This window comes from Panthera pardus, unplaced genomic scaffold, assembly GCF_024362965.1.
Source record: "Panthera pardus isolate Hobbes unplaced genomic scaffold, ASM2436296v1 HiC_scaffold_17, whole genome shotgun sequence".
NCBI classification, from domain to species: Eukaryota; Metazoa; Chordata; class Mammalia; order Carnivora; family Felidae; genus Panthera; species Panthera pardus.
In genome coordinates this window covers 14809934-14830525 of record NW_026526732.1, presented here as the reverse complement: position 1 = coordinate 14830525, position 20592 = coordinate 14809934, and the positions used below count along the sequence as shown (strand labels likewise).

Here is a 20592-nt window from a genome sequence, read left to right as displayed (position 1 = left end):
TTAGATTAGTAAAAAGTTCAGTACTTAAGCATGGCTTTTGGTTCGGGAAGATGTGACTTCAAATCCTGATTCTACTTCTTACCAACTGTGCCACCTAAAACATGTGGGTTGAGCATTGAAAGGCTTGATTCCCTCAGTGAAACCATGTGAAAATGCCACTGGGGTTGTCACTGGGTTAGAAGATTACACATGGAGGACACTGGGCTCATGGACAACACACAACATCCCAGTTATTAAAACTATTAAACAAAAAAATACTTTAAGGCCCTTTTCAGAAAAGACGGGTTAGCCATAAATAGGTATTTTTCACTACGGAATAAGAATATGCAGAAATGGTCATAAAAATGTCACATGTGTAGCATAATGATCAAGTTTGCCAATTATTTTAAGTTGTGTAGCAGTTTAAATCTAGCAGCTTAGTGAACTTCTCTTCATGGAGAAAACAGAAGTACTGTTTTTCTTTAATTAATATTTATGAAAGTTGTATCATTATAACAACTCTCTACTTACATATCTTTTATCTGAGAAGGTCAAAGAGAATTACTAACATCATTGTATTAGAACATTAACCTGGTGGAACGGCCCCATTAAGCATTTCAGTCTGATTGGCTGTCCTTAAATAGCTAGAACAAAGACAGATCTGCATAATTACCTACTGAGCTCAGAGTGTATCATTTGACATGACTAAATCCAAAAATATAAATGCATGTCTGTAATTTAATATTTAAAAGACTAACGTAATTGCTTGAAATTAAAAAATAAGATTTTTCATGACTTTCCATAACAATTAAATATGAATAAGGGAAACATACCATATAACAGATTTCACATTTTTTGACAACTGTTTCCAAGACAATTATAGTAAACCTACAGGAAGATTTTACTGTAAACCTATTTATTTTCCAAACGCATCTTGTTCAGTAATCACTTTAAAAATGTAATCAAAATATAGCAAAATACATTCTGGTTCTAGAATGCTTCAGCAAAGATATGGTTTTAATCAACATTCAATCATTCCAGTTACAAAGCTCACTAGTCAGGTTAGAATTTGTGATTAAACACAAGTGGTGAAGTACAGGACTGAGATGCCTTATGAACATGAACTTTGAAAACAAGTTTGTATTGCTAATAAATTTGGCGGGGGTATGTTTAGCTAACAGAAATAAATTACCTTTAATAAATAACTCTCTAATTACATGTAGTGAAAACTGATAGAACAACCTAATTTCTTCATTAATGCAAGGCTACTATTCCATGTAAATATAGAATTATTTATACTGACAGCCCAAAATATAAGATAGTCTTTAAAAATTAAATTGGTACAGAGATTCACAGACAGAATTTTACTTTTCCTGAACGCACACAAGAAGCAATGAAACTCAGAGACGTGCTGGACCTAATAATCTAAAAACTAGACAGTCCCCTTTTGGATAACAGAATTTTCTGAACTACTAATGATTCTTTCTTAGAGACGTGAGGATGATCTTTAAGTATTCTAATTCAGTTTCAATAGTGAGCTCACAATCAAAGTCATGGGTATGCAATGCAAAAACTTCTTTTTTTTTTTTTAAGCAATAAAGCCAGTCACAATGGTTCGGTATGATTCATGAAGCTAAGTCTTTCTGTATTTCCAAAGAATATTAAGTGTATATTTCAGGTTACCATGAAAAGCTTACTAACTTCTATCAAACCCATTTAACATACTGGTACCTTCATGTTTAAATTCAAGATAAAAACTACAACGTCAAAGCAACCGATAGGTATTAAATCCTAAATCCACGTGTCCTCTGATTTCTTTGTCAAAGCACCAGAGAGACTTACGATGTAGTTCTGCAGAAGGAGCTCCACGGACTCTCTCCTCCCATACTTGATGATCCAAGATTTCAGCTTTGACTCTGCAAGAACCAGCAGTGAGAGCAGACGGTACTTTAATTCTAGAAATTCCATTTTCATTAAGTGTAGCTCTGATGTGGAGGAAACAAAATGAAACCTAGAAATAAAACACCGAGAATTTACAGAATGTAAGTAACTAATAGTAACAGAGCAGTGCTTATTTAACCTGTTACACGTCAGTGCTAAATATAATACAAGCACAAAGTCTTCTAAACTCTGGCTGATCAATCACTATCAGGAGCTCTGATTCCTTTTCTAGCTCTGGATTTAAAGGCAAATCGTGATTGATTGAAGTATTTAATTTAGTTCTTTCCCCTGCCAAGACAACTCTCATCTGTTTCTTTTATAAGCTGTTTTTGCAATATTACATAATGTTCCTCACGGTGCTGAATAAAAATACAGCCTCTGAAGAAACCATTTCTGTGATTTCCAGGCTGTGGGGATATTCAGGTTTACTCTCTGCAAATGATAACATATTAGGATGTTAGCATTCTTAGCATATGCTATGGGAGCTCAATTTTTATGTACTAAATGTAAGCACCTCTGTTTAAAAAAAACCAACAGTCAATTCATTGAAAAGAAAAGAAATGGAAGAAACATCCACCGAGTTTTTAAAAAAAAGACACTTCATTTCAAACCAGCCATTCTCTTACCTCTCGGCCATGTCCTCTAATTGATCAGGTGGTACTGGGATCCCGTTAACAGATCTGGTCCGGTAGATTTCATGGAATGCTCTTTTGTGGGCATCTGTGTTTTGAAGCAGATCCTAAGACACGATTTAAAAAAAAAAAATAAAAAAATGAGAAAACATGTTCACAGGAGGCTAAGAAGCATAATGTTCAGCTTGTACCGATGAGTCAATGTACTCAACAATTTGATCGTGCTGCTCCATCCAGATGTGGCTTGGTGCCTTTCATAGGCTTTTTACCTTGTACAGGAGCCCTGGTGCTTATCCCTAAGACCTGTGCTAGAGCTGTATCTAATAATTATGGCATCTTTTAAACACACACGACAGTTGCAGAGCAATGTATTCAGACATTTTAAAGGCACATGGTCCAAAGGAAAATGTAGTTGCTGCTATAAACAATGATGTGTTAGGATTTTTCTCTTTCCTTGATTTTGAATAAACTGGTTTTTAGAAGCTTAAAGCTAAGCAAGACTAGTTTAACCCTTAGTTTTTAGAAGCTTGACACTAAGCACAACTAGTTTAACCCTTTAATGGTTTTATATATAAATATATATATATACATATATATCACTATTTTTATTTTACTTCTAACACATGCAGACTATTATAAAGTGAAATTTGCTTGCCATCTAAAGTAAGTCATATATCACGATATTATTAAATATTCTTATGGTTAGAAGATTTCAAACAAGCACAGGGAATGTCCTATAGAAATCAGACTGGAAAGATCAAATGTGATGTTTATAAATATTCTTTATAGGCTGTATAGAACTACACAAATTTTAATATTTTATTTCTATTTGTTTTCTGAGTTTTTCATTGTCGGTAGGCTTATTCATATAAAGACTTCACAGGTGTTTCACAATTCCCAGCCAATTTCTCATATAGAAGCAAAGAGAGATGAAAGATGCTTCATGCCATATTCTCTAGAGTTTAGTTTGTTTCTCAATAACAGAATAAACACACAGCAGTTTGTCACTCAATGAATAGTAAGACCCATTAGCCCATCAGGATAATACATTAAAATTAGCATTTAGTTTAACCCACATGAAGATTTTGTGGATTAATTGGACAAAATAGAAGCAATAAAAAGCATAAAGCCACAAGTAAGAGAGACATTTGATGGAAGGGGGAAAAAATGAAGGCACTCATATATAAATTAAAATGTTAAAGTCATATGTATTTGTTCACATAAAGGTCATATGTGTTTGTGCCTTTTAATTTGAGGGACATTAGCTTTTGCACTGTAGAAAAATCCAAGGGAAAACTATTTCTATCCTGGTAAATTTTGTTATTATAATATATTGATCTGCTTGGAATTGTAGGTAACTGCTCAGATATTCACAAGTTTCTCAAGCCCAGAGGGAGGGCATTCTGTGCAGGAGCTGATCACAGGGGACAGAAGACTGTCTTAGAGCAACTAATGGCTATGAGTATTTCAGTCACTCTTTTCCTCCTTTATAACCTCCTGGCACATTTCTATGGCTTATGATCTTCACTGAGACCCACTCAAGTGAGTGCAGAGCAAATTTAGACCCATCACCACGCCCAGCTCCGATTTATTCTATGTGACTGTATGTTAATGTGTAAGTAGGGGTCTCTGACTATATTGGAATACCCATATGTCCAGTTGCCTTCTAAGAAGTCTTCCTTATTATAGTCAGTATCTAGTTAACTGAAAATATCATGACAAGGTATCAAAACAAACAAAAATATTTTTAAAAATATGATAAAGAAACTATAGTGGGCATGACATCACTGGGATCTCTGAAAAGCCATCTCACTAAAAACCAGCTAGATGCTGAGCACAGTCTGTGACTTTAATTCACTGGTGCACCTGCAGGAAGTAAGGAAAATCTCTTAGGTCTCCCACTCCTGTTAAAATATGACCCAAAACTGAGGCGCCTGGGTGGCTCAGTCACTTAAGCATCTGACTATTGATATTGGCTCAGGTCATGATCTCATAGTCGTGAGATCAAGCCCTGTATAGGACTCTGCACTGGACATAGAGCTTGCCTGAGATTCTCTCTTTCCCTCTTTCTCTCAAAATAAATAATTAATTAATTTTAAAAATTATGACCCCAAACTGGATCACAGACCTAGCAAAAACCAATGGGAAAAGCTGATTGTTTGGGGCAAAAATCTATACCATGACTGCAGAAGTTGAGTCTTGGAACTCGGATAAGGTGGTAACAATAAAACTCAGAATCCTAATGAGCCAGAACCCTCAAATACTAACAAAAGAAAACTGGTATGAGTGTAACAATATCAGACAAACTAGATTTGAGAATAAAAATCATTATATCATTAATTGCTTAAGGATGAAACTTCCAATTTACTAGTGTCTGTGTTAATTCTGAACATGCCTAAGAGAAAGCTTCAAAATGCATTGAGTAAAAACTGATGGGACTATAGGGAGAAACTGACAAATCTATGCAGCTGTGGGAGCAATCAGTGCACCTCTCTCAGTCACTGAGATGGAACAAAAGAAGTACTAGCATAGTAGGGGTGGGGGGCAGGGGAGAAGGGAGGAGAGGAAAAGGGCTGTGAATCTGTGGACCTCACAGGCCTTTGTAAGAATTTTGGAATGCTTATTTTAAGTAGGCAGAAGCTAGTGGGAAGTTTTGAGAGGGGTGAAATGAATAAACTTGCATTTTAAAAGCATAGCTGTAGCCATGTTATTGAAAATGCCCTATCATTGATACGTTGCTTTCCTTAGCTTCTAAGACAACACAGGAGCTGGATTCCCTCCCACCTCACCATTTGCTCTTTCTCATACTCTTCTGCTGGTTCATCTTCTACTCTTTGATCTCTGGATATTAGATTCCCTTAGGTCTCCGCTCTTGACAGTTTTTTTCTGTCTATACTGCCTTATTTAATATCTTTAGTCTCAAAGCTTTCAACATCCTTCAATATGCCAATGATTCTGAACAGTCATCTCCAGCCTCTACCTGTGTCTTGAGCTCCTGTCTCTTATCTCTTACTGCCTACTCTACATGTCCACCTGGATGTGAAGAAATCTCATACTTAGCATGCCCCAAACTAACCTGTTGATCTTTTTCCCCAAACCTGCTTCACTGTCTCTCCATCTCAACTGATGGAAATTCCATTCTCCAATTGCTCAGTTGAAAAATCATAGTGTCAAATATGACTCTCCTTTCTTCACAATAAATATCTAATGCTGCAAATTGCTCTGCCTTAAAAATATTCAGGGGTACCTGGGTGGTTTAGTCGGTTAAGCATCCAACACTGGCTCAGGGCACCATCTCATGGTTCGTGAGTTTGAGCCCCGCATAGGTCTCTCTGCTGTCGGCACAGAGCCCGCTTCAGATCCTCTGTCTACCTCTCTTTCTGCCCCTCCCCTGCTCACTCTGTCTCTCTCAAAGATAAATAAACATTAAAAAAATATTCAGAATCTGACCATTTTTCGTCATCTCTAGAACTACCATCCCGGTTCAGGCCACTCTACCCGGATTACTGCGACTGGTTCCCTGGCTTCTACCCTCTGTTACTAAGCCAGGCTTTTCTCACACAAGACAGAGTGATGTCATCATTCTTTGGGTAAGAAAGTTGATGAAAAAAGATGGTTAGATTCCAACAAAGAAAATCAACAGTGTCAAAAGTGCAATTAAGGAAAGAAGGAAGATACAAAGAAACAATATTGGGGAAAAATAGGAGCTTAACTACAGGCACAGAAAAGATTACCAAAAAAATATATCTTCAACTATTTTGAATAATTTTATGGCAATAATTTTGAAAACATAGTCAAATGGGCAATTTCCCAGTAAGTATAAATTGGTGTTATTGACCCAGTTAAAATTCTGAAAGCCTGAATATTTCTAATCATTTTCAGGGGCTGGGAATACAACTGTGAAAAAACAAACAATAATTCTTGCCCTTACAGAGTTCACATTACAGTATAGAAAACCAAGCACTAACTGAGATACAGAATTAAAAGAGCAGCTGAGATGCAGATAAATACTAAAGAGAAAAATCAAATAGAGAAGAGGGAAAAGGAGTTGCGATTTCAAAGGGGTGGCCAAGAAAGTGTTGACTAATAGGTGGCATTTCAGTAAAGGAAAAAAGGAGACAAGGAAGAACATACTGAGAGACTGATCAGTGGGAAGATGTTTCAGGCCAAGGAAAAGAGAACATAAAAGACAATGGCAAGGGCAAAGGGGTTGAGGTGGGGATGTGCTTGCCTGTTTGACATCATCTTTTCAGTGAAGTTTCACTGACAACCCTCGTTAAAATTGCAACACCCCTAATATTCTCTGTCCTTTTACTTTCTAACTGAAGATAAATTTTACTTATTAGTTATTTATGTTTATTATTTCTTATATGCCTCCCCCCATTAGAAGGCAAGTTATATGAGTGTAGGTTTGGTCTGTTTTTCTTCTGGGTGTATCACAAATGCCTAGAACACCACTTTGCACACAGAGAGCGCACAATAAATATTTGTGGAAAGACCGGGAAAGATTAGAAAGGCACAGCAAGAGGAGCAGAAAGAAAATGAGGAAACCAAATGAAGAAAGTGTTTCAAGGATTCAGAAATAACTATGTGAAATCCTTTTAATAGGTGAGGTAGGACGAGGACTGAGAATTGACCATTAAGCGAGGAATAAGGAGAACTCTCATGAACCTGACATGAATAGCATGGCAAGAGAAACCTTGATCCAAATGGGTTCTAGAAAGAATTGGAAAAGACAGTTCTGAAACCAAAATGAGCATGATAACTCTTTCAAAGAGCTTCACTGAAAAAGGAAGGAGGAAAAATGGACAGTAGCTGGAAGCAAGAGTAGGAGGAAGAAAGACAATTTTTATTTTTTAAATTTTATTTATTTTTTAAATAATCTCTAAGAGGAGAGGATTAACAGCATATACTTTATGTCGGTGGGAAAAATCCAGCAGAAAGAGAAAAAAAAACTAAAAAGGCAAGAACTAGAGGAATTGTTTACTGGAGAAGAGCAGGGAGGATGGGCTCTCATACACTACACATGTGGAGGGGCTGGTCTTAGATCAGAGCACAGATGGTTCATCCCTAGTAACAGAAGTGAAGACTGGGTATTCAGGCACAGATGCTTGTAGGTGGGTTGATGTGGTCGTGGGAGCTGGCGGAAATTCTTTTTTGATTGTTTCTATTTTCTCAGAGAAATAGGAAGCAGTGTCACCAGCTGAGAGTAAGGATATGGGAGGAGGTGTGGAAGATTTGAAGGGACAAGGTATGGAATAGTTGTCCCTGAAATAAAGAGGCAATGGAATCGGGAAATGCCTTTGGAGTGCCAGGCAGCAGTCAGGACCCACTTGGGTTAGTCATCGTGCCTGGGGGTGTGTTTTTCTGCAGGCACACTCAGCGGCATGTGCGTGGGCAGGGACTAGGCAGAGAGTTGGCTTCAATCGGGGTTATGTTTTAATCAGGACAACAGGACGAAGGAAACCTGGTCAAGACAATTAGCGTATGTACAAAGGAGTGACCTTTGCGGATTCGGCACTGAATTTAAATAGAGTACAAAAGGAAAGGATGCCTCGAAGAGGGTGAGACTCAGTAAAATCAAAGGATTAAAGAGCACGGAGTCCGTGCGTTTTGGAGCCAGGGCAAGTTTGATTGGACAGTGAGATACATGCTTAAAGAAGACATTGAAGGAGTTTCAGTTACTGGTGATGACAAGTTCTAGACCATGCTTTATGCCCATCAGGGGCATAGAGGGAAGGATGGGATCACTGAAAGACAGGAGATCAAGAAACTAAGAGGCCAGGTTTTTGGCAGAATCATCTATGGGTTACTGAAGTTTTTAAGAATTATGGCATGCATTGCCATGCAGGAAATTAAATCTTCAAAAAAGGAGGGGAAGTGACCTATGTAGGATTGATAACCGCAACATGGATGGGTAGTAGGTGGTAGAGTTTGATGGCTATTTGCATAATTCCTTAAGACGAAAAGCCTTACTTTGCCAAGGCTCTACTACTAAAAAAATAACTAGTAAGTTTAATTACTCTACATGTATTACATGCAATAGTTTTGCGGGCATAGTTAAGTTTAGAGTTTAAAACAATCTGGACTACCAGCTATGTGACCTTGGGCAAAGCACTTAAACTCCGTCTGCCTCAAGTTTATTCATTGACAAAGTGAAGATAATAATAATAGTTGTCTCACATCCTGCATGTCAACTGCTTAGCAAAATAAAGTACTTAAGACAGAAACATAGCTGAATACTCAATTATAGTTAACTATGACTATTTTTGTCATCTTTCTAGATAACTACGCATTAAGGTATCTGGAAAATAGAAAAGCTAGTAAAGGTGTATCTTGCTTTTCGGAATAATATGATCCTACCTACATGTAAGTTAAGTTAAAAAAAAAAAAAAACTTTGGTAGAACCATTTGTAAAATAACCCCTTTGCCAAAAAAAATTAAAAATTATCTGAATCACGTTTTCAAACACTGATTATGTATTAACAGACAATCGTCATGTGGTATGTTTTTTTTTTTAAAGATGTGAACCATGCAGAAAACCAAAAATTTGAGATCTTGATAGCCTATCTAAGTTTTCATGGCAAAGCCATAGTTACTTTTAGACTGGGATAAGTAGACAATATTCTCAAACATTCTTGCTTATGTATTAATGAGTCCTATATTGTGCTTTTTTCCATTATTTGTGTAACCCTGTCTCAAGATTTCCCCCTATTCTTAATATAGTGGGAACTGCATTTCCAAGCCAGCCCAATATTCCAGCACAAAGTAGTGATACCAAGTTGATGGGCTGATTCTTCTACTGAAGAAGACTAGAATTTTAGTTATCTCAACAATGATTCAAACTGCTTACATCATCAAAGCTTATCTTATTATAGGTACCTAATAAATATATCTTAAATAAATGAGAATTGATTTTATAATTAACAATGACATTGTTTTATGACTCTACTACTCTCAGTACCTGTGCCCAGACCTAGTAAAAGTCCCTACCTCAGTAAACAGATCATTCTGGAGATTTGCCTTGACCTAGTCCTAGCCCTTACTTGCCTCTGCTTGCTTCCTGTTGTCTCTTCATTGCATTCCCTGACCTTCTCTTCAGTCCTTTCTGATTTTTAGTCTCAGATAAGCATCTTCTCCAGCTCTTACCCCTTTCCTTTCCCTACTCCATTTCATTTTGGCATTTATGGTTGTTCGTTACACTCTGGTAAAAAAGGTGGTTCCAGCTGCACAGTTGATGGTTGGCACAGGGTCTCTATCTCTCAAAGGAGCCAGGAGAGTCATGAGGGGCCTCAGTTCATATAATCACTGAGACACATGGACAGCGTGTGTGCATCCAACTTAAAACTCAACGTTCAGCAGGTGTTGCTGCAGCCTAGAGTGTGCAGTGAATTAACATGTCTGCTCAATCTTATCAACTGGTAAATAGCACAGCCAATGTGCTTGGACATTTTCTCTGTGGTGGAGCATTTAAATCAGACCTAAGTATATTATGCAAACAACAAACACATGCTGTGTCTCAAACTTCTAGATTGGAGGCACCTTGTACATAAAACTGGCACACAGTAGGCCCTCGGCATGTACTCACAGAATTAGCACATCTAACCCACAATCCATACCCATTCTACATCTGATTTTAAACCCTACGGTAGCTTCTTTTGTATGAATTAGTCACCTCAGTTACACATTATTTCAACTGTTACATGACGCATTAGGTGGTAGTTACAACGAATTGCTAATCTGTTGAAGCAGTATTGTTGTGTAATCCTGTCTCAGCATTTCCCCCTATTTTTAATATACTGGGAATCTCAACAAGGACATAGCCCAGGTTTTTCTGCTTCTAAGAAGACTTAACCTGATTCAGTCCCAGAGAAAAATCTTGGGACTTGATCTCTTATCCTCTATCTTCAGAGACAGTATAGACTAGCAGGCCTGGATTTTATGTGCGTGTATCTCCAGCGATGGAGCAGACGCCAAAGTCATACTTACCAGAGAAGCAGATTCTAGGGAGTTTTCTGTGTGTTTTGTGTATGGTGGTGGTGGTGAGAAGGGGAGAGGCTAAGAGATCAACAGCAAAACTTAAAGCATCTGGAAATACTGATTACAACGGAAGAAGGGCCAAGAATAAACGCAGAAAGGACCCTGACCGATCATGCAGGAACACAAAATCTTGTTGCGTCCATCTTGTTTGGTGGCCAGATCTGGGGTGAGTGAGTCGAGCCGAGAGGGCCAGGAGCTGAAACTCCATGGCACCTCTGTACCTCTACATTTCTAGTTTCAAAGATAAGGTCCCAGAGGGGCCTGAAACCAAATCTGTCATGAATTTGCCTTACAGTCTAGTTTAGAACATAGAACAGTCTATTTCCTTGAAGCAGTAAAAAAATATTCCTATCTTGGTAGAAAATATACGTGAGCCACAGATTGCCCATATTTGGTCACCTCCCCTTGTCTGGTTTCCACATATACAGTAATCCCTACGATGACAGTAAATGAGGTACACAAACTCAATTGCACGAAACACAGGACTGAGTTAATATGATGTTAGTGAAAAACAGCATTTTTAGTTAGGTCCCACAAAACCCAAAAAGGAAGATGTTAGAATTTATACTAAGCACAGCTGACTCTGCAGTACACTAAAAAAGTCGCAAATAAAAGTCATCAACGCCTAATCCCACCACTTCCTAAAATCCCCACTCTCCCTTGACCCCCTGCCCCCTCATAGCAAAGGACATAAAAATGTGGTAACTTGGCTTGCCTTCCTTTGAGAACAGAGACAGGAATGAGGTCTAGAACCAACGGCCAACCACATTATTACATAAATGTGTCTGTGGGCTTACCTTTCAAAAAATAACATATAGCAACGGCAATAACAAAGATAACCGCCCAGAAAATTCTTCAGAAAATAAATCTACTGGAACTGTCGTTAGCAAGCAAGGAAGACGGAAGTGCGACATCTTAGAACTTATGTGAATGGACACTTGGGAGACGCGCGTCAGTGGAAGCTCTAAACAGCCAAGTCTTCAGACAACACTAGGACTGCTGTGCAGGAAGGTCTCCCCACCAGAACTCTTACCTTGTGTTGCTCGCGTTTCCGTTGTATTGTGTTGGCCGTTTCCTCATGCACCTGCTGAATGGTTATTTCCTCTCTCAGGGCCACCTCCGCTCTGTATAACCAGGCACCTATGGTGCCCAGAGGTGCAGGGAGAGATTTATCAAGCTGTATATGCCAGTCAAAGAGCTGAAATACAAAAGTGGAAAAACAATGTCTCTCAGAGGACAATTCCTTAAATTCCCTCAAATGACTTTTAAAGCCCCCATAAGGATTTAACTTAATCATCTTGTGTTACTTTAATAACTATCAAGTAAGAAAATATCTGTGTTCTGAATGCGGTACTTTGAGAATCAGGAGGAAATTAGAGTTACAAGCAAATTTTAAGGAAACAAAATACACCTTAGACACGGAAGGGTATTATTGGGAGCTTAAACAATTTTCTACCTATAGGAGTAGCACAAAGCCCCCACTGATTTTTCCATTTGGCCTTTGCTGAAAGGGAAAGGACTGGGTTTGCTGACGTGCTCCAGGACGTGGTTGTTATACACTGGGTACACTGTTGTGTATCCTTTAAAATCTCACACAGGGGAACAGGTGCAGAAAAATCAGGGTCATCTAGATATCTCTGGAGGGAAAGGAACATTCAGGATTCTTTCTATGAAACTACAATTCCCTAACCATTTCTTCATTTCTTCCCCTTTATCCAATTCTTTTGGGGGGTGGGGGGGTGGGGAGGAGAGTGCAAGAAGAGGAGGGGACAGAGGATCCACAGCAGGCTCTGTGCCGACAGGCTGTCAGCACCGAGCCCAATGTGGTGTTCGATCTCACGAACTATGAGATCATGACCTGAGCCAAAGTCAGACGCTCAGCTGACTGAGCCACCCAGGTGCCCTTCCACTTTATCCAGTCTTAAGCACTGTTTCCTAACTTACTGGAATACCAGATGGGATAGGTTGAGGGGCTTGGGAACTAACCCATTCTCTGGTAGAGTTTGTGGGGAAAAGATTAGATTGTAAAAATGAAGTAAATAGAAGTTCAAGACAAATATTCTCAATAGTGATAGAAGTTTCAGTGACCAAGGTTGAAATTTTGGTCTTTAAGTCTGCAAAATATTAACATGAAATTTACTGAGCAGTTTTTCTTCAGGTTCATGAAAGACCAGATTAGAAGATTTGCTTAAATTAGGGGCATCTGGGTGGCTCGGTCGGTTAAGCGTCTGACTTCGGCTCAGGTCATGATCTCACGGTCCGTGAGTTCGAGCCCCACGTCGGGCTCTGTGCTGACAGCTCAGAGCCTGGAGCCTGTTTCAGATTCTGTGTCTCCCTCTCTCTCTGCCCCTCCCCTGTTCATGCTCTGTCTCTCTCTGTCTCAAAAATAAATAAACGTTAAAAAAAAATTTAAAAAAAAAAGAAGATTTGCTTAAATTAAAGCATGTAAAACTAAATGTCCATATACAAAGATTACTAACTATTGATGAAACCTAGCTATAGACTTTAGAGAAGTTATTGAGGCTCCATTCTTGGGAGAGTCACCTTTTCTAAACAACCCAGAATTTAGTTGTGTAAAGTGAGCAGTAACCCAGGTGGTCTTGCAGGATTTCAAGCCATCATCTACTACGTGAAACTACGTGTTTGGGGCGCCTGGGTGGCTCAGTCGGCTGAGCATCCGACTTCGGCTCAGGTCATGATCTCACAGTTCGTGAGTTCGAGCCCCGCGTCAGGCTCTGGGCTGACAGCTCGGAGCCTGGAGCCTGTTTCGGATTCTGTGTCTCCCTCTCTCTCTGCCCCTCCCCCGCTCATGCTCTGTCTCTCTCTCTCTCTCTCTCGGTCAAAAACAAATAAAAAATTTTTTAAAAATCTTACAAAAAATAAAAACAGAAAAAAGAAACTACGTGTAGGGCAGACAAAGCAGAAGAGTTGCTCAACCAAGTTCAGTACTTCCACTAACTTAAAGGAAAACTCCCATGGCTAAGTCTTTCCCTCCTCAGCTAGAGGCAGTAGGACCAGATGACATATCACTGTTTAGAAAACACGATGGAAAATGTTCTTGACTAAATTACATAAGCCTTAGTAAAATTAATCACGAGAGAACTTACCCTGGAGGACACTCTATCCCAGGACTGCTTTACCAATGCTTGGTCAAGTGACAATTTACCGTCTCTATGTATTGGTTGTATTAAATGTTCGATCTGTTTCCTTTTTATTTCATATTGAACTCTGAAGTGCTTAAATGACTAGAAGAGGAAAAACAGAAACGACATGGACACGAGTCAAAAACAGCAAAAGCAAAGGAAACCACATTTCCTAAATAACAATCCTTCATATTTGGATAACACTCAATATACGTTGTTGATAATAATGATGACAAGTCGTGATACTGATAGCACTGCCATTCATCAAGCCCTGATGATGAGCCTGGCCCCAGGCTAACTGCTCTTTGCACATCATCTCGTCTGGCTTTCTCCATCACCCTACAACATCGACATGCCCTATTATTATTACCATAGGAAGCCCAGAGGTAACTTGGCAAGAACAAGTAGTGGAGGCAGGAGTAAAACCTAAGATTTCTCATTTCTAGTTAAATAATCTATGTACAAGCCCATGCTCATCAAGAAATCGTAGAAAACAGGAATATAAACCTATGTTAATAATCAAAATAGTTGCTTTACTTCAAAGTAAATAACAGTTAAATAATAAACCAAATAACTTAGAGATACAAATTATATACATCAAAGTACTACTAATTTGAAGACATCTAAATTTGTGTTTAAGTAAGGCTATCTAAAGAGTTTTACATAGGGGACCTCATTTATATAATAATATTTTGCTTTAACTTTATGGCATTAAAATATTAATTATCGTGTCATTTCTTTTATCGTAGTGTGTATAACATAAATTTGTAATATGTAGATTTAACCATAAGTCAAATGCTAATCTAAAAAAGTAGTGATTTTAATAAAAGTTCCGCATTTTACATTAAAATAGCACATCCTGGAATAAAATTCCACGTCCAAATATGAATTGAACATGCCACTAAAATGTGTAATTATGTTAAAGAACGTAAGAATGGCCCTACAGAATCTAGCAGGTAACACATCTGAAAGAATCCGAGTAAACAAACATGTAAGTTCACATGAAGAACACTGGGGGGAGACGGTGAGTAACTATTTTACCACTTTTATCTTCCGTTTCCTCCAACTTCACGTAATTTAAAAATACCAAAACATAAAACTGATCTTTAATTTTACTTGACAGAATTTCAATTTTATTCCACAGAATGAAAAAAATGGAAAATACACTGTTATGGTAAGTAGAAACAAAATGCTGATTATGTAAGAAACACACAGACGAAAATGTCCCCTATATTCAGATTTCACAAGCTCTCTAACCCTTTTTTAAGAAACAGCCCTTCATCTTTGGTCTGAAGGGAGTGTTTCTATTTTGTGCTTTTCTAATCTTTTGTTTTCCTTTTATAAAATAACATCTGTACAACAGGTAACTTCATAATTTGGAATTGATTTTTTATAATTTATGCCTAAGCTAAAACACACACTAGTCTAATAAGTAGATTTACTCTGTTGTTGTACTTCTATTCTCACTTTACAGGTTTCATCATTTTTTAATGAGACTCATCCAGAAAATTGTATTTTTGGGCAAAAAAGATTACACTAGCTTTCAAAGCAAAAAATGTACATACATATAAACACATACATACTGCTTTGCTATGTTCAAATAATATAATATCGACGCAATTATCTACCTAAAGTCAGGAAGAATTTATGTGTTATATAAAATCACACACTAATGCCAATGGCTATATCTTTTATCATCTGCCATGTTGAGTCTCATATCATTGCCCCTTTTTATGTAGCAAAACCAACTGAAATATAGACTAGGATATATTATAGTTTGGCCACTAAAATGCGATGCTGTTTTAAATAGGAAAATGTTCATGCTGCATACAGTGAATTACAATTTAGTGGGGAAAACCGGTTGTAAGACTCTGTGTCTTAACAGTGAAAATTGGAAGCCGAAATCCAAGTACTGGCAGTATAAGGAGATGGGGGGTGGGCAGAATAACAGCAGCAGCAACAGCCCTGGACTCAGTGTGAGTACAACAGTGTCGAACCAGGCAGGTCACAATAGAAACTGATCCCATTAATGGGCTCGCTCCAAATATTCATGTTGCAAGCCTTTATTAAATTCGGCTTATTCTATAGTAGTTTTCAATGCGGCGCTGAATTCATTTTTTGGTGGGATTTTTTGTTATGTGACATCTGCCAGATCATGAGTTGTAGAAAAACAACAACTAGATGTTTGTGTTTTGGGTCATCTCTAAGACTCTGAGTTCTAAGCCATGAAGCCTCCTCGGAGCTCTACATACAGGGAGGGTGGACACACACAACCTAGACCTACTAACGCCACCTCCGGGATACACCCAAAAAACGAAAACAGGATACTGAAGAGGTATCTGCACTGCCATGTTTATTGCAGTATTATTCACAATAGCCAAGATATGGAAGCAACCTGAGTGCCCATTAATGGATGAATGATAAAGGAGATATGAGATATATACATATATATAGAGAGAGAGAGACAGAGAAAGACAGAGATAGATATAGATATAGACATAGACATAGGTATAGATAGATATAGATATAGATATAGATATAGATATAGATATAGATATAGATATAGATATAGATATAAAGATATAGATAAAGATATAAAGATAGATATATAGATATAGATATAGATAAAGATATAGATAAAGATATAGATAAAGATAGATATAGGTATAGGTAGAGATAGAGATAGAGATAGAGATAGAGATAGAGATAGAGATAGAGATAGAGATATGGGGGGAGAGGGAGGGAGAGAGGGAGAGATGTCTATATTTCTAAATATCATAGAAAGGACATCCTCCTATTTGTGACAACACATTATGCTAAGTGAGATAAGGCAGACAGAAAAAGACAAATAATATACAATATTACCTCCATGTGATATTTCAAAAAGCCAAACTCATAAAGACAAATTAAAATGGTGGTTTCCAAGGGATGGGGGGTGAAGGTGGGGATAAGACAGATATTATTTAAGTACACAAACTTCTGATGAGTAGTAAATAAATCCTAGAGATCTAAAAGCACAGTATAGTGAACATAGACAACAATATTGTATTATAGTCATCAGACTTGCTAAGAGACTGGAATGTAACTATATATATACATTCCACAAAAAAGAAATACTTATGCAATGTGATGGAGGTGCTAATTATTTCTACAAGGGCAATCATATTACAATATATAAATGTATTATATCTTTTTAAAACTACTTATTTACCCAGAAATACAATTATTATTATTTTTTATTTATTTTCGAGAGAGAGAGAGAGAGAGAGAGAGACAGAGTGTGAGTGGGGGAGGGGCAGAGAGAGAGGGAGACACAGAATCCAAAGCAGGCTCCAGGCCCTAAACTGTCAGCACAGAGCCTGATGGAGGGCTTGAATCCATGAACTATAAAATCATGACCTGAGCCAAAGTTAGATGCTTACCAGACAATTATTACAATTGCATGCAAACTTAAGATAATACATATTATTTCTTTAAAGATTTTTTTCTCACTAATATCATTAGAAAGACTGAACATGGATTAAAAAGCTTTTAAGAAACTGAAATCACTTCTTCATACATTACCTGATATTTATCCTGTAAATTTGATTCCGTCATCTGTGCCCTTGTCAAATCTCTTTCAAATTGTTCTATCCAGACTTTTGTTTCCTTCAAAATTAGCCCGTCTTCTCTCTAGAAACCAGCAGACATTACGTTATCATCAATGACTGTACATTTATTTAATTGCTGATTAATACCTGGCTGATTCTAAAATGCCCCAAATATTTAGTAAGTTCCAATTGTCTCTGAAAGTTTTTCTCTCTCCTCTCCCTCACTTATTTTGGGAAATAAGAGGCAAAAGTTAAATCTAGAAAAAATAGCTTAATTATCTTGCTGAATATTGAAATTATCTACCTCCATTACTTTCTCAAGAAACACTAATTTAATTAAGAGAATGTGCTCAAGAGGAAATGCCGTAAGTACAAAAGTACTCAGGAAGAGCAATGGCTGGAGAGGACTGAACACATAGGCCTGGGGGTGCTCTTAATCCAAGGTCATTCATAGCCCAGAAGACTATTCCGGATGAGACTAATTTTGGCTGAATCCAAGAAATGACAGCCACAGTAACATTGTGGACTAGTGTTATTTAAAAACGCTATTCAGGATTATAACATAAGCTTCATGATGTCAGAAAATATTTATTTTGTTCAATATGGTATTACTAGACCCTGGCAACACAGCACCTATAAATATTTACCAAAATATTTGCTGAATGAATGTATCCAGGCTACCACTCACATCCCAAAAATGAAAAAAAAATAGAGATCTTATATAATTTTTTCCACAAATAATAGCAAGCCATTCTATTATTGATTTAGTGAAAATATCCTAATTTTTCATCAAGACTTCTTATCTGGTAAGAATGCCAAATTAATCAAAAACATATTTAACATGGTTCTTGACACTTACAAATAGCTTCCAACTACAGGAGCTCACCTGGTCACAGCCCTGTGACACAGATGAAACGGCTGATGACAGGTGAAGTGGCAAAGTAGACAGAGTGTTGGCCATGGAGGCAGGTCAACCTGGTTGCGAATTCTGGTTCTGACATGTGCCAACTCTGTGACTTTGGACACAATGTTTTTTAAATCCTCTCTAGCGCTGTGCCATCATCTGAGTAGATATCACACACCGCTTCCCCAGTTTGGGGAAGAATTCGAGAAAACCTGTGCGGCACACGCAGCACAGAGATTGGCACACACTGCTGTCGTGACCCACACCTTCTCTCGCTTTCCAGTCTTGAAAAGCAATCCTGTCCTGCCTGAAACATTTTGCTCTGAATAATGCCTTCCTCAGAGCTCAGCTCAGACACAACCTCTCTAGAAAGATTTTTCTGACCCAGAAGTCTTGTTGGATCCCTCTTCTGTGGCAGCGGTTCTCACACATCAGCATGCGTGACAATCACCTGCAGGGCTTCTGAAAATAGATTGCTGGGCACCACCCTCAGTCTTCCTTGGCTTGGTTTGTCTGGGGTGGAGGCTGAGAATCTGCGTTTCTAAGAAATTTCCAGGTGAATCTAATGTTGCTGGTCTAGTGACCACATTTTGAGAATACTTCTCTGATCCTGTAACAACCTGAGCTCAAATATTCACTAGAAAAACACTATTTTTTTATCGTCCACTTGTCTCTTCCCCTCCATCCATGGTACGAACCCCTTATTTATCTTATTTTTCTCTAGCCTAACATTGTGTCTAGCCCCCAGTCTCACTCAATATACAATGGTAGAGTAAATGATTGGTAATATAGGTCAGTAGAGAAAGAAATGAACAGGAGCCCAAAGCTCTAAAGTTTTAGTTCTTCCCAAGACGGCTCTTTTGAATGAACAGATAAACATGACCAAAACGCATGGTTTATTACCAGGTGACTGGTTGACTATCACACCCATAAAAGCACAAATGGCATATTCTTATGAGCTCAGAAGAACAAAATGCTCTTGGTCTACCTCCAAGATACCAGAGGCCAACGTGACCGCTACGAGGGGGATCATCGAAATGACATGGACCTCACTGTGAGCCTCCGATGACCTGTTTCTCACCAACTGAAATTTTTTCACAAAGTCACCTTAGAGAAAGGATTATGTTAAGTTAACTTCATTAGGGTTCATCTAGTAAATGACTTTTCTACTGGTGGGCCAGTGTCAAGCAAATTGCAATAAGGTAAGAAGGATGGAGCTATTTACACACTCAACATTCTCCTCTTAAGAGGAAACTGAAATACAAACAATATTTAGATTCCCAGAGCTCATTTAGTCCAGCGGCTTTTCTTCGACTGGTAACCTTACCAGCATTCAAAGACATGGAGGTCTATTTGTCTAGAGAAGACCACCTAAATTCCAGGCAACATTCCTGCCTGGAACTCATGCCAGCATTCTCACGACTGTTTCTCTTTCCTTCACTTTCTCTTTCTCTCTTTTTCACTCAAATATACACGCAGGCACTCTTATATGTTCTGCAGTATGTTTAATGTACATCAACTCACGATTCATGGGGCATGAAATAGAAATTACTTTAACATTTGATATACAATTAGTTACTTTTAATTTGTTATTTGAATGTTGGCATCATTATATTTTATTGATAGATCTTTAACCTCAGCCCTAGATGGAATATAAGAAAAATGGAAAACAAATAGGATAACTTAGAATTGGGACAGACCTCACAGTCATTAATCCCACAAGTAGTCCTGAGCACTACCATGTGTCATGAACTTTACTAAACTATGTGGCCACATACTGAGCAGAAGAGACGTAATAAACCTCAGGATACAAGCTAACTGAGTACTTACCTTTTTCAAGTAATTATTTCCTACTTAATATTTTAAAATATAAAAATAAATCTTTAGCTTTGTTTTTATTTTGCATGTCACATACAAAGAAGCCAAATGCTGTTATTGTAAATTTTTCCTTTCATTAGTGCTGTTAAGTGTTATTAAGAAGAAATTAATTGATGCCATCTTAAAATTAAAGATTAGTGGGAAAGTCCATAGGAGTGGCTCAGGCTACAACTAACATTTCATAACATTTACGTAGGTTATTTGTTCTATTAGAAAGAAAAGGAAATAACAGAATTAATGTATTAAAAGAAATGTGTATATAAAAGCAAATACATGCAAAGGAATGGCTAGTAAGCTATGGAATGCAGGACGTTTGAAAGAGGTCACTAATTCAAGATTATTTACATCTTACCTTAAAATTTTGGATAGAATTTGCAAAAGATGGAAAACCTGGAAGTATTTCCTAACAATATGAAAACAAGATAACATACAGAAAAATAATATAAATCAAGGACAAAAGATTATATAGGAAAGAAGAAAAAAAT

General features: G+C 37.7%; 1 protein-coding gene across 18 annotated transcripts in view; it reads right to left on the bottom strand.

Annotated features, from left to right (window-relative positions):
- Nucleotides 1-20592, bottom strand: part of SYNE1 (spectrin repeat containing nuclear envelope protein 1) — a 476190-nt gene that overhangs the window by 314017 nt on the left and 141581 nt on the right. For 16 of the 18 annotated variants that reach the window (XR_008422842.1, XM_053904367.1, XM_053904354.1 and 13 more), the window contains 6 exons: nucleotides 20460-20510; nucleotides 17300-17407; nucleotides 13700-13837; nucleotides 11626-11790; nucleotides 2547-2659; nucleotides 1822-1990 (listed from right to left, as the gene is read on the bottom strand). Coding sequence is in view for 17 of the 18 variants with exons in the window: in XM_053904367.1 (XP_053760342.1) it covers nucleotides 1822-1990; nucleotides 2547-2659; nucleotides 11626-11790; nucleotides 13700-13837; nucleotides 17300-17407; nucleotides 20460-20510 (744 nt within the window). In the remaining variant the exon portion in view is untranslated. Of the gene's footprint in view, nucleotides 1-1821; nucleotides 1991-2546; nucleotides 2660-2764; nucleotides 2953-11625; nucleotides 11791-13699; nucleotides 13838-17299; nucleotides 17408-20459; nucleotides 20511-20592 lie in introns of those variants that run through there. The other 2 variants (XM_053904359.1, XM_053904370.1) reach the window with 2 other exon arrangements.